The following is an 11,633-nucleotide window of genomic DNA, read 5'->3' as shown; positions in this document are numbered from 1 at the left end:
TAAAGATAACAATAATATATAAATAATAAAATGCCAATACATCAAATCCTGTGTAATAACACACTGTGAAAAGGAAATAATTTAAAAGAAGATACTGATTGTATGTAACAGGCAGATGATTACACACTTTTGGGTCCTAACAGCAAACCTGACCTACTGTGTTCTACTCTGTTTGATTTGCTCCATTCTCCACTTTGCTGCACTCTACTTTTGCCCATTGCATTCATCTTTGTGCTCTACACTACACTTCTACATTCAACACTGTTTTATTGTGTTGTGTTGTATTCTCCTCTGGTACTATCAGCTGTTTCTTACTGTATCCCATTGTGACTTCTATTCGGTTCTACTCCATCCATAAAAACTTCACATGTACATATGTTTTCACATGCAGACTATTGACCAGGAAAAAGGAACAGACTATGGAATTAAATCAACAGTTACTCTTTTACAGTGACAGACAATAATTATGTTGATTCAATGAATGCGTATCATTGCCAAAGTAATATTCTGGCACTGGATAGGTTGGACTATACTGACAAATTAGTAAAAATAATTTTATTGTCGATAGAAGGACTATTTGTACTTTTAAAAGATGTTTAAACACAAGAGCCATTTGTTAAATTACTATTGTGGACATAATGACAAAGTAGATATATGCATTCACTGTTCATCTCACTCAGCGCTAAGAAGAGCATTATATCTGTTAACTTTGATGCAGCCTTCAAGACCAAGGGAAGACTTTATTTAAGCTGTACCTGGATATTATGATCATCAAAATCCCAGTTGTCATATCACTGTACCAACAAGTCTTTTTGAATAAATACTGGAGGTGGTTTGTCAGTCCCTTCCGATTATCACCCATACGACCACTACAAAACAACTCACACATAAAACTCATGTAGTTACATCCAAGCAAACTACATATTTAAGCTCAGGAAAATGCTGTCATGGTAAAAAGAATCCAACATTAATGGTTGGTAGGAGGTGGGAGATGAACCGTGGTCTCATCTGTCTAAATGTCACTGACATCTGTGATGATATAACTTCACGTTGGGCAATTCTGCCAAACCCTGTATTATGACCCTGTATTTTTTTTCTACAATATTTGTGAAATAAGTATGACTAGAAAAAGATCACAGTTACAATTCGAAAATGAACCATTGAGTTGGACTGTGACAGGACACAAACTCCAGTCTCCCACATGAAAGTCAGATGTGTTACATACTGATCCACCACCCTGAATTAAGACACCTGAGGTTGTTAAATGTCTTTTCCTTTTGGTTTGTTTTATGTATTGGTCCTGTCACGGTGTCTACACTTGTGGTCCTGTAGCCTTAATGTGGTCCTTCACTCCAGGGTCTGCAAAGGCTTTCTGTTTTTGTGTTCAGTGGTGCATCATGAGGCCCTGATGCACCACTCAGTGAGGCTCCATTGGTCTTTTACTCAGAATTCTCCAATGACCAATCATAGTGGTTCTATTCAGAGGTATATTAAAAGGAAAGACCCTATTAACCAAAAGGGAAACTTGAAAACAGCAGTGTTTTATAATCAGAGTTACAATGATAGGGATAGTTCTTTACTTTCAATCCAAAAATGCTTAGTTTGATGGATTCTGACATTTGGCTAAACAGTAAAATCATCACAGTCTGTCACAGTCACAGAGGCAGAGTCAGTATTGATATCCACATATTTGTGATATATGTATGGCTTGAAGCTAATCATAAAACAGATACTGTAGAATTTTACATATTTTTTCAGCAATTTGTGTCACTGTAAAGAAACACCGTTTACAAATTTACAATGTGTAAAAGTCATGTGCAATCTGACACTTCTGATTCGATCTATTTATCTATCTATCTGTCTCATCACTAAAGTACTGAAATACATATTGGAACCAATCTAGACTTCATGTTTTATGGCTGCACCATGGAAATATTCTAGAAGGCATGTGTATTATTTTATACCCATTTCTTCCCATAATCTAATTCATGGGTAAATTTGTTTTATACCAAACAGTCTAACACGTGTGCTGTTTCAGAAATGAAAAACAATTGCCGGTTGCTGGTGGCATGAGAAAAATGGTGTCCTAACCAGCTATGGCCCAAGGTTTCCTCATCACTAAAGACAAAGTTTCAGTAGGCCAATTTTTATGCAGCTCTAAACTTCTTCCGTTTTCCTTTGAAAATCTACTGGAAAAGACTGCTGGAGGTGTCGTCTGTCTGCTGCTGCTGCTGCGTTTACACCGATAGTAGGTTACTAACACAAGAGGGCGTGTTGCTGTGTGTCCAAGCTGCCCCTGCGGGTCCTAGCCATGGTCCTGGCCCGTCACCTCTCTGATTTAGGACTCACACCATCAGCTGCTCATGTTTTAGTGATAGTTTTCGTTAAATTTAAGGATTACGCCTTCATCTAGGCTTTTCTCTAGGCTAGATAATTCTCCAATACATTCAGGTTTGTTTTTCAGTATTCTCTCACAAATGTGCTGAGCTCACAACTAGAATGTTTTCTGAGTGTCTTACAGATTAAAATTGTGAAGATACAAGGTTTTCATCTCACAGCAGCACAAGGCATCCCTTAACTATATCGGGACGAGTCTATGGACACGTGTGAGTTACAGCGTGGTGCAGTATTTTTTATGTATGTCTTAATCGAGTTGAATATAAATCTCCTGTATGGCCATGCTCAAGAGTGTATGTCTCTATGAATTTTTACTCTATGGCCGTATGTCCAGCTCAAATTAAAAGTAAAAAAAAAAGAGATAAGTGTGTGTTTTCCTTTATGGTCCATGTAAACAATACCCCAGCCAGAACCAACAGTACACTAAAAAATAAGAGAAAAATCTAACGCAACAGAAAAGAGCAAAGCAAAGCTGGAAAAGTGTGCCAGTGTGTGTGTGTATGGGTGTGTGTGTGTGTGGTTAGTGCTGGTCAGGGTCTGCAGAGCCAATCAGCTGCTCATGCAGATGACGTGCTGATGTCCTACGTCAGCCCCGCAGCTTGTCAGGATCAGAGCTCCACACACACCGGCAAAAAACACATACACACTCCCTTTCTGAGCCGGACAGCACAGCCCCTGGCCTGGCAGCCCGGCAGCAAGGGACGCATCCAGGCTTCCAGGCGCCGCAGCCCGCTGTGACAGTGGACCTAACATCGCCTTACTTTGTGGACATGGGAGACATGGGGGATCCGCCGAAAAGTAAGACACTTGTTCGGTGTTGGGATGCGATTCTGAAACGAAATTCATCACAACTTGAGAGCTGACTTAGTTGCGTTGTGTTGCCTCCAGACAGAACATATTTTTTTGGCCTATTAAAAGTCACTGGTATCACAAAACACTGAATTTTATAGGTTTAAGTCAGCGGATGTTACCTATAGACTTTTATTCGGCAATTAAAAAAACAAAAAATTGTATTAATAATAATAATAGTAATAATAATAATAATTATTATTATTATTATAATTCTTTTAAGGTCATTTGATAAATTATTTGAGTCTACTTTATTCAGCACACAGTTGTCAACAGTGTGTGATGTGTCCTGCTCATGCTGGTCTTCCAGAGAAGCGGCTGGTGTCTCTGTGCGTGGGCTGCGGGAACCAGATCCACGACCAGTACATCCTGCGGGTCTCCCCGGACCTGGAGTGGCACGCCGCCTGTCTCAAATGTGCCGAGTGCAGCCAGTACCTGGACGAGTCGTGCACGTGCTTCGTCAGGGACGGAAAGACTTATTGTAAACGGGACTACATCAGGTAGGACGGCCGGGACTGGACGGGACAACCCCCTTCGGATACACAACAGGATCTGGAGCTTCACGGAGATTGGAATGATAATAATAATTATTATTTTATATATTTTAAAATATCGGAAAGATAATATCCGGACTGATTTAGGTCACATGAAGCCCTGTTTTCAGTGAGATAACATGATTTTGAAAAATACGACCATAATCATCTTTACTGCTACAACAACTTGTTGTAGATGGTGAAACTTTACAAAAAATGTCAGTATTTCATCGTCTTATGTTTACATCAGATGCACTTTCAAATCAACTAACGGTGCACATCAGACCTACATAACTCATTTATTAATGATTTCGATCAGACTGTAGCAGTCTGTTGGCCCTACTTTGTGACAAATGGACCTGTAGAAAATCATAAAAAACAACATCCTGACTTGAGCTATTTTTATGATACGGCCTGTAAATTATTCACTGATTTTGTGTTGTTACAACATGTGAACAATTATTAGATTACAACTCGAGCAGCCTTAAAGTTGTTTTCTAATGACAAAATTCAAATTGTCCTAAACATTGTAGATAAAGGTATCGTTCAGAAAAAAGTTAAAAGAATTATATTATCCCGAGTTATATCGTTAACATAATGTGCTGTTACAGCTAAGGTATAATAGTAATAATAATAATAATAATAATAATAATATTAAAGTAAGTTGCTTTTACAAATTATTAATGTATAGAAATGTTTTGATAACTTTGAAAAGGCCAACACTTTCTTCTTATTATTATTGTTATTATTATTATAAAGCCACATTATCGATCATGTTATTTCTGTTTTACTTTATATTTTATAAATTGATTTGTTTCAATGACTGAGCTGCCTGCAGTGAAACTGATCAGGCCGTGTGTGTGTGTGTGCGTGTATGTGTGTGTGTGTGTGTGTGTGTGTGTGTGTGTGTGTGTGTGTGTGTGTGTGCCCCGCAGGTTATACGGGATTAAATGCGCTAAATGCAATATCGGCTTCAGTAAGAACGACTTCGTGATGAGGGCCCGCTCCAAGGTCTACCACATCGAGTGTTTCCGCTGCGTGGCCTGCAGCCGGCAGCTCATACCAGGTGACGAGTTTGCTCTGCGGGAGGACGGGCTTTTCTGCCGGGCGGACCACGACGTGGTTGAACGGGCCAGCCTGGGCCCCGGAGACCCGCTCAGTCCTCTTCACCCCGCTAGACCGCTGCAGATGGCAGGTAAAGTCCCGGGGAGTGGGATACAGGCCACGAGGATGGTTACTGCTGGCAAACTCGCTCGGCGTGTCTGGCTGTTACTTTTTTTCTTTATCGGAAGTTCTGAAGCTTTTTTCCGTTGTTGGATTTGGTCAGGTGCGCCTTAAAAATGAAAGGATTATCCGAGTTGACTCTCCATAAGACACCAGACTGTGATGTTTAATGTTCAAATTAACTGCAACTCCTGTATATGACTTTTCCACTGAGTTTTATCTAGGCGCAATATTCTACTGAATCTGAATGTAATGTCAAAGTGATTTACTGGCCAGGTCTGATCTATATTTTACTGCAAATTTCATGTAGTCACGGGAAAACGGTTCCTGGTGCTATAACTAACAAGTGGAGCTATTCTGCTTTCATATTTGACGCGTTGACGCTTTCTGTTGGACTAGTTCTGGTGTCTGTCCCTGTAGATAGCCATGTTTTGTCTTCTACGTTTCAGCCTATGTTCTTTTCTGCATACCATTGTCCAGTCAGACCAGGCTCGGAAGATTAGATACAGTGGGCGCTGCTCTCAGAAATAATCCAAGTTATCACGGCTGGAGGAAGAGTGCGACACATGGCTGTGGGTCCGGGAAACTAGAAATGCCGTGAAGTGCTCTGCATGAAATGGCTTGGAGGTTTTCTCTAGTTAAGAGTTGCCTGCTATATTGCCACCTCGCCCTGATGGTTTTCAATGTAGGTTTTGACCTTGGATCAGACGAGTCAATAAGAGCTGCGCTCTTCTCCTACATTTAAACCTAATATGCAGTGAAGCCTGGAGCTTCTGAAACTATGAAATATGGTCCTATTTAGAGGTTGTTTACCACATGACTATTTTAAACAGAATAGACAAACACAGTGCAAAATTTTGTTGCTATTATGCAGACCGCCAGGATCTGATCTTCGTTATCCTATAACGTCTGCAGCGTTGTGTTTGTCAAGTATTACTAAGCCAGAAAGATTTCTATATTTTTAACTATAACAGACTCATATTGCACAGAGTTGTGCATCATGTGTTGCTGAAACGTGTATGGCTACAGCTGGGAAAAAAAACTTGTATTAAACTCATAGGCCTGCCTTATCCGTCCACATAATTACTCATCTTTACCCGGGCTTGTAAAGCCACTCTGCAGACAGATAAAATGATTTTGCCTTTGCTGGGTTGTTTTCCCATCCTTTCTCAACAGCAGAACCAATCTCGGCCCGGCAGCCGGCGCTGCGGCCCCACGTCCACAAACAGCCGGAGAAGACCACCCGGGTCCGGACGGTGTTAAACGAGAAGCAGCTGCACACGTTGCGGACTTGCTACAACGCCAACCCGCGGCCCGATGCCCTAATGAAGGAGCAGCTTGTGGAGATGACCGGCCTCAGCCCGCGAGTGATCCGGGTCTGGTTCCAGAACAAGCGGTGCAAGGACAAGAAGAGGAGCCTGCTGATGAAACAGCTGCAGCAGCAGCAGCCCAATGACAAGACGGTAAGAAGACGGGCCAGACTAAATTCCCTTCAAACCGCTCATATTGAAATTCTACTGAAACACGCATGGGACAGACCACAGTGGGGCAAAAGTTATGTATTGCATTATTTGACCAAAGACAGGTCCTAAATGTTTCAACTCTGTCTGCTCTTACATTATTACTTTAGAAGTTCAACCTGAGTACTTTGAAGGTAGTCTCTTTTTAAGGCCAATGACCGATAAGCTTGCAAAGTAGTCAGGTCAATGTTATTCATAAAGCCCAAAATCACATTTGTGTCTGAGTCAACAACAGCGATGTAAGGGTCCCAAGGTTTATGTTGTGGGAAGTGTGCCTAACGTAATGGATGATAAAGGTCTTGAGCTGTTTTAAGGGCTTGGAGTGCAATGCGCTAACTCAGACAGGGCCGTGAGATCAAACCTGCGCAAGAGCAGAAGTACAAAGTGAGTTTTCACCTTACACACACGAACACATTAATTTGCTTTTTTTATATATTGAAGGCTCTGCTGATTAAAAAAAAAAAAAAAAAACCACACACAGCAAAGACACACGCACCCAAACATCCACAGTGAAAAATGTGTATACTTGGAGCTGACCGAGCCCCCCTCTTGCAGAACATCCAGGGAATGACGGGCACCCCAATGGTGGCGGCCAGTCCGGAGCGACATGACGGCGGCATCCAGGCCAACCCGGTGGAGGTGCAGAGCTACCAGCCACCCTGGAAGGTCCTCAGTGACTTCGCCCTGCAGAGCGACATCGATCAACCGGCCTTCCAGCAACTGGTTCGTCATTTTTGTTCACGAAGTCATTTAAGGCACTCATGCTTTAAATATACTAACATAATTGCAATATTCAATTTTTAGTTTCTATTCTTTGCATTTGACGTGCAGTGGTTTCTCCTTGCTGAAAATTCCAATTTCATCTGTATGGAAAAGGTTTTTTAAATGGCAAGCTACAAATATGTGCTATTTGTGTGCACTTTTCTATCCTATGCTAGGGTTTAGACTGTCGTGGGACACCAAAATTCTGTAATGAAACCAATATTTACCAAGCTGATTTTGCTGGTCCTGCACAGAATGAGCTTTTTCTGCATGCAGTTGGATCTTTGTTATTCAAATGCAGAATGTGTCCCTGGACATTAAGATGCGCATCATCGCATCTATGAAATAATTTTCCTTTATTTTTTCTTCAAGGGAGAACGGACTGTTTTTTTTTGTTTTTGGTTTTTTTTTATGAGTCCGTTCCAACTGGTCTAGGTTGTGAGTCTGAGCGGCCTCATAGCCAGTATTCACCCCTTTAGACCACTGATGTATGTAATCCCGCCTGTTAAATTCATATTTTTATCTCAAGGAAGGCCTGTTCATAATTTGGCCAGGACTCTCCTGAAAAAACCGAGAGTCCAGTCAAAGATGCTCCTTATGCGGAAACAGAGACACAGGACCAGTGATGGCTTTTAAACCTGTGGAGATACATTTATTTTATTATTATTGGTTTATTTATTTTGGAGTGACGCATCACAGACAGCACGACACAATCTCTTGAAATCACCTAAAATGAGCTCCAGCACAGAAGCGCTGAGGCCGTAGCTGGACAAAAAACAACGTCATATGTTCCTTCACCACATAAGTGAATTATTAACATTTATCAAAAGAACTGGATTGTGACATGCAATCCATCCGTTCTCTGATTGCGGCGAGAACAATTCCCTTAGAGCTCAACTGACTTTGTGCTCAGGTCATATGGTGTTTATTTGTATTTATTTTTATCCCATTTACTATACATAACTTGTAGACATACAAGTGTTTTAGGGCTTTGAATATGTTTTTTCCAACCTTCCAGGCAGCCACTTTTGTCCCTTTATTTACTGTACAATTACCACGCAGAGACTTTAATCTTCAATTGGATAGATATTCCGTCAGAGCGGACATCAAGTCTGTCGTTTTGTTGTAAATTATCTTACTGTTCCGTTGCAATGCAGGACAAGTCAAGCTACAATTAATCTACAATTAATAACATTAATCACTGTCAACTAAACTCTGAATCTGATAACAATAGACTTGATGTTCACTCTGATTGATTACTAAATTCAAAAGTATATAATTTTATACATAGGGTTAATTTTCTTTGGCAAATACAGCTAGTGAAATGACTGGCTGCAGTGTCCTGCAGAACGTTTTGGAACCACTGGACAATAATGTAAAGAATACAAGTTTGCAAATGAAAACATACGGGTTTCCATATAACTCTAGTATGTGCAGGCTTTTAGCCTGTGTCTCCGTCCTACCTGGTGAGAAACTGAATGTGCGATTCCAGTCCTCACTCTGACACAGACAGTGTGGTGTATCCAGATGTTTCTGACCGCTGCTTGATATGTACTGCAGGTCAGTTTCTCGGAGGGAGGACCGGGTTCGAACTCGACGGGCAGTGAGGTAGCGTCCATGTCGTCTCAGCTTCCGGACACGCCGAACAGCATGGTGTCCAGTCCCATCGAGGCCTGAGCAGACGCTGCATGGACGGACTGAACTGAACACACAGCCCCTGTTCATCCCATCCCTCCCGACTGCACCAAACAACCCCCTGGTTGTATTTTGACACTGTGAAGACAATCATGGGATTTTATCATAGCCACCCAATCTAATGTATTGGATGGACATTAGAATGTCCATGTCCATCCATGCTTCATCATGGCCGGTGCTGCCCGTTCACACGCCTGGTTACAGTTGCCAAAACGAGAAGACATGAACATGACTCCATCGATAAATGGGACCTCTGAGTAGGAGAGAAATTTATACTTCAACTACATCTAAAATCCTGTGCGCTACTTTGAATAGAAAATAATGACTGGTGATTTTTTTTTAATTCATGAACGCACTTCATCATATAATAGAGCATTTGGAGGGGAACAGTACTGCTTTTCTTCACTTAATTACACGATTTCCTACATGACCCAAGTACTAAAGCATTTGCAACAAGGTATACCTCTATTTTGCCACAAGCTTCGTGGGACATTTGTGTGAGTTAGTGTCTGTCCGAAAATATTTTTTTTCTTTCCCAAAGATGTGTAAATTAATAATAAGTTAAAAAATACCGTTAGCTCTGGAAGAAATTGTTTCGTTTGTTCCCGTGCAACAAGAATTATTTATTATTTATTGTCGACAAATTTGCCACCGTTTGTGTATCTTTCTTAACTGAAGTAAAAAGAACCAAAAAAAGATTGGAGTTTGGTCTGTGGATTTTCTTTCACGATTAATGTTTCATGTTTTTAATAATTTGCAGAATAGGACAATGTTGGATTTAATTATCTTTTCCTTTTCTCTTCTTCAGTATTCACATGCGAGGCCAACATCAGATCTATTAAATGGCTGGATGGATCGGTCATGGTTAATTGGGTGTTGTGTTGGTGCAGATGCTGTCTCAGTTTACCTATAGGCTGTTTACCTGCCTTAGAACAAACTACACGGCAAAACATCTCGACCTTAAAAAAAGTTCTAAATCTTAAAATCTTATTGTCTTGAAACAAAGTGATAAATGTGACAGAAAATGAAATTATGTTAAACTGATGAATCCCTTTTAAGAGATTAACCCTTTTTTGCCATAAAGAGCAGATTCAAAATGCTAATTAAAAAAAAAAATCCTCATCCATTAATATAGTGTTATTATTATTATTCATAATAAGAAGAAGAAGAAGAAGGAAAAGAAGAAGAAAAAGAAGAAGATGAGGAGGAATATTTGGAGATTTATTTGGAATACTCCATTGATCCGCCATGTGATATGTGATATAAAAAAAGGAGCCATAGCCATTTTTCTTTTTTACCTTATGTGTTTTGTTTTGTTTTAAAGGTGATTGTTGTGTAATGATCTTTATATGCTTTCTATTTGAACAGAGTTTTTTATCTCTAGAAAAACCCACCCATTACCTGATCGTATACTGTTTCAATATGTTGTCAAAAACAGGCTTTAAACAGTGTTTTAGTTTCTTGGTTTCTATGACTGTGACAGATTTATAAGATAAGAAGGTATACAGTCCTCATCCTAAACCTTAAAAATCTATAGTTTGGTTAATCCAGACACTGCTCATTCTCCTCTCCACAAGTTTGAGATTGTTCATTGAAATGTGGAAAAAGGGAAGTTTCACAGAGATTAATATGCAATGATGATTCTTTTGGCGCATCGGTGTTACTGTTACTCTGCTTAATACTGCTTAATTCATTCCACAGTATCCCCCTACCTTCTGTCCTGTGAGCTTTTTGGGCAGCAGCATATCTGCAGCTTCCAGATAGCCACATGTAATACTATCTCGCCTGGAACTGAATTTATAGCCAAAGTTGACTGGTAGTCTTAGCATCTATTCACTTGTTTATTTAATTAAAACAATCTGCCAAATTGTGTCTCCAGGATTATTGCTCCTCTGTAGGGAAAATGCATTCAGGGGGAGTCTCTTAAAATCTAACATGAACTAAAAAAGCAAATTCTATTTTGAATACTTACAGCTATCACTTCCCCATTATAACTATTGAGAAATAGCTCTTTTGCAATAAATACAATATACAATAAAAACTGACTACAGATGTCAAAAGTTAATCAAGTCCCAAACAGCCAATTAATAAACTAAGACTGGGCACTAAAAATATATGATTATTTTCTAGAATTTCTTCAGCTCCAGGAATTGAACATAGCCCATTAAAGCTTTTTAGAAGAGGTGTACCAGGAAATAAGCTGTCAATTTAATTTAACTTAAGATGATATATGAAATACAAAAATAAGATTAAAGACATCTGAATCATTTTAACTCCTTAAATTTACAGTTTTTCCTAGCTTATTTGAATACCCTCTGTAAGGGTTTGCATAAAATTAGTGAATGAAGCTAAGCTGACATGCTGCTTACAATGCTGCTGCCATCCTGGACTTTAAGAGAAGGATTGGTCAGTGAGGTTATACAAGCATCACTGGAAAAACAATGGGGGATGAGCAAAGAGACAGCAAAGCGTATTCTACAAAGTCAAACATGAGGATACAACAGTCATTTACTACAGTCTCTGCAGTGATACTGCACAGTGTTGGAATCAACCAAAAACTGAAAATATGTTTGAATCCAGCTTTAGTCCAACTGCAAAAACTGACTGAAGCTTTCTCCTAGTGCTTCACTACTTCAGCGATAGTGTTCTATCG

At 39.9% G+C, this 11,633-nt stretch overlaps 1 protein-coding gene across 1 annotated transcript; it reads left to right on the top strand.

The window, feature by feature from the left end:
* The first annotated feature begins 3,135 nt into the window (after positions 1-3,135).
* Positions 3,136-9,662, top strand: isl1a (ISL LIM homeobox 1a). The gene is made up of 6 exons (XM_040155674.1): positions 3,136-3,195; positions 3,557-3,746; positions 4,715-4,974; positions 6,180-6,466; positions 7,079-7,246; positions 8,846-9,662. Exons 1-6 carry the CDS (start codon positions 3,168-3,170, stop codon positions 8,960-8,962), a joined length of 1,050 nt encoding a protein of 349 aa, XP_040011608.1. The 5' UTR covers positions 3,136-3,167; the 3' UTR covers positions 8,963-9,662.
* The last annotated feature ends 1,971 nt before the right edge of the window (positions 9,663-11,633 follow it).

The sequence above is a fragment of the Xiphias gladius genome, chromosome 19, assembly GCF_016859285.1.
Source record: "Xiphias gladius isolate SHS-SW01 ecotype Sanya breed wild chromosome 19, ASM1685928v1, whole genome shotgun sequence".
Lineage (NCBI taxonomy): Eukaryota > Metazoa > Chordata > Actinopteri > Istiophoriformes > Xiphiidae > Xiphias > Xiphias gladius.
Note: the sequence above shows the minus strand (reverse complement) of the source record. Positions and strands in the feature narration are given on the sequence as shown.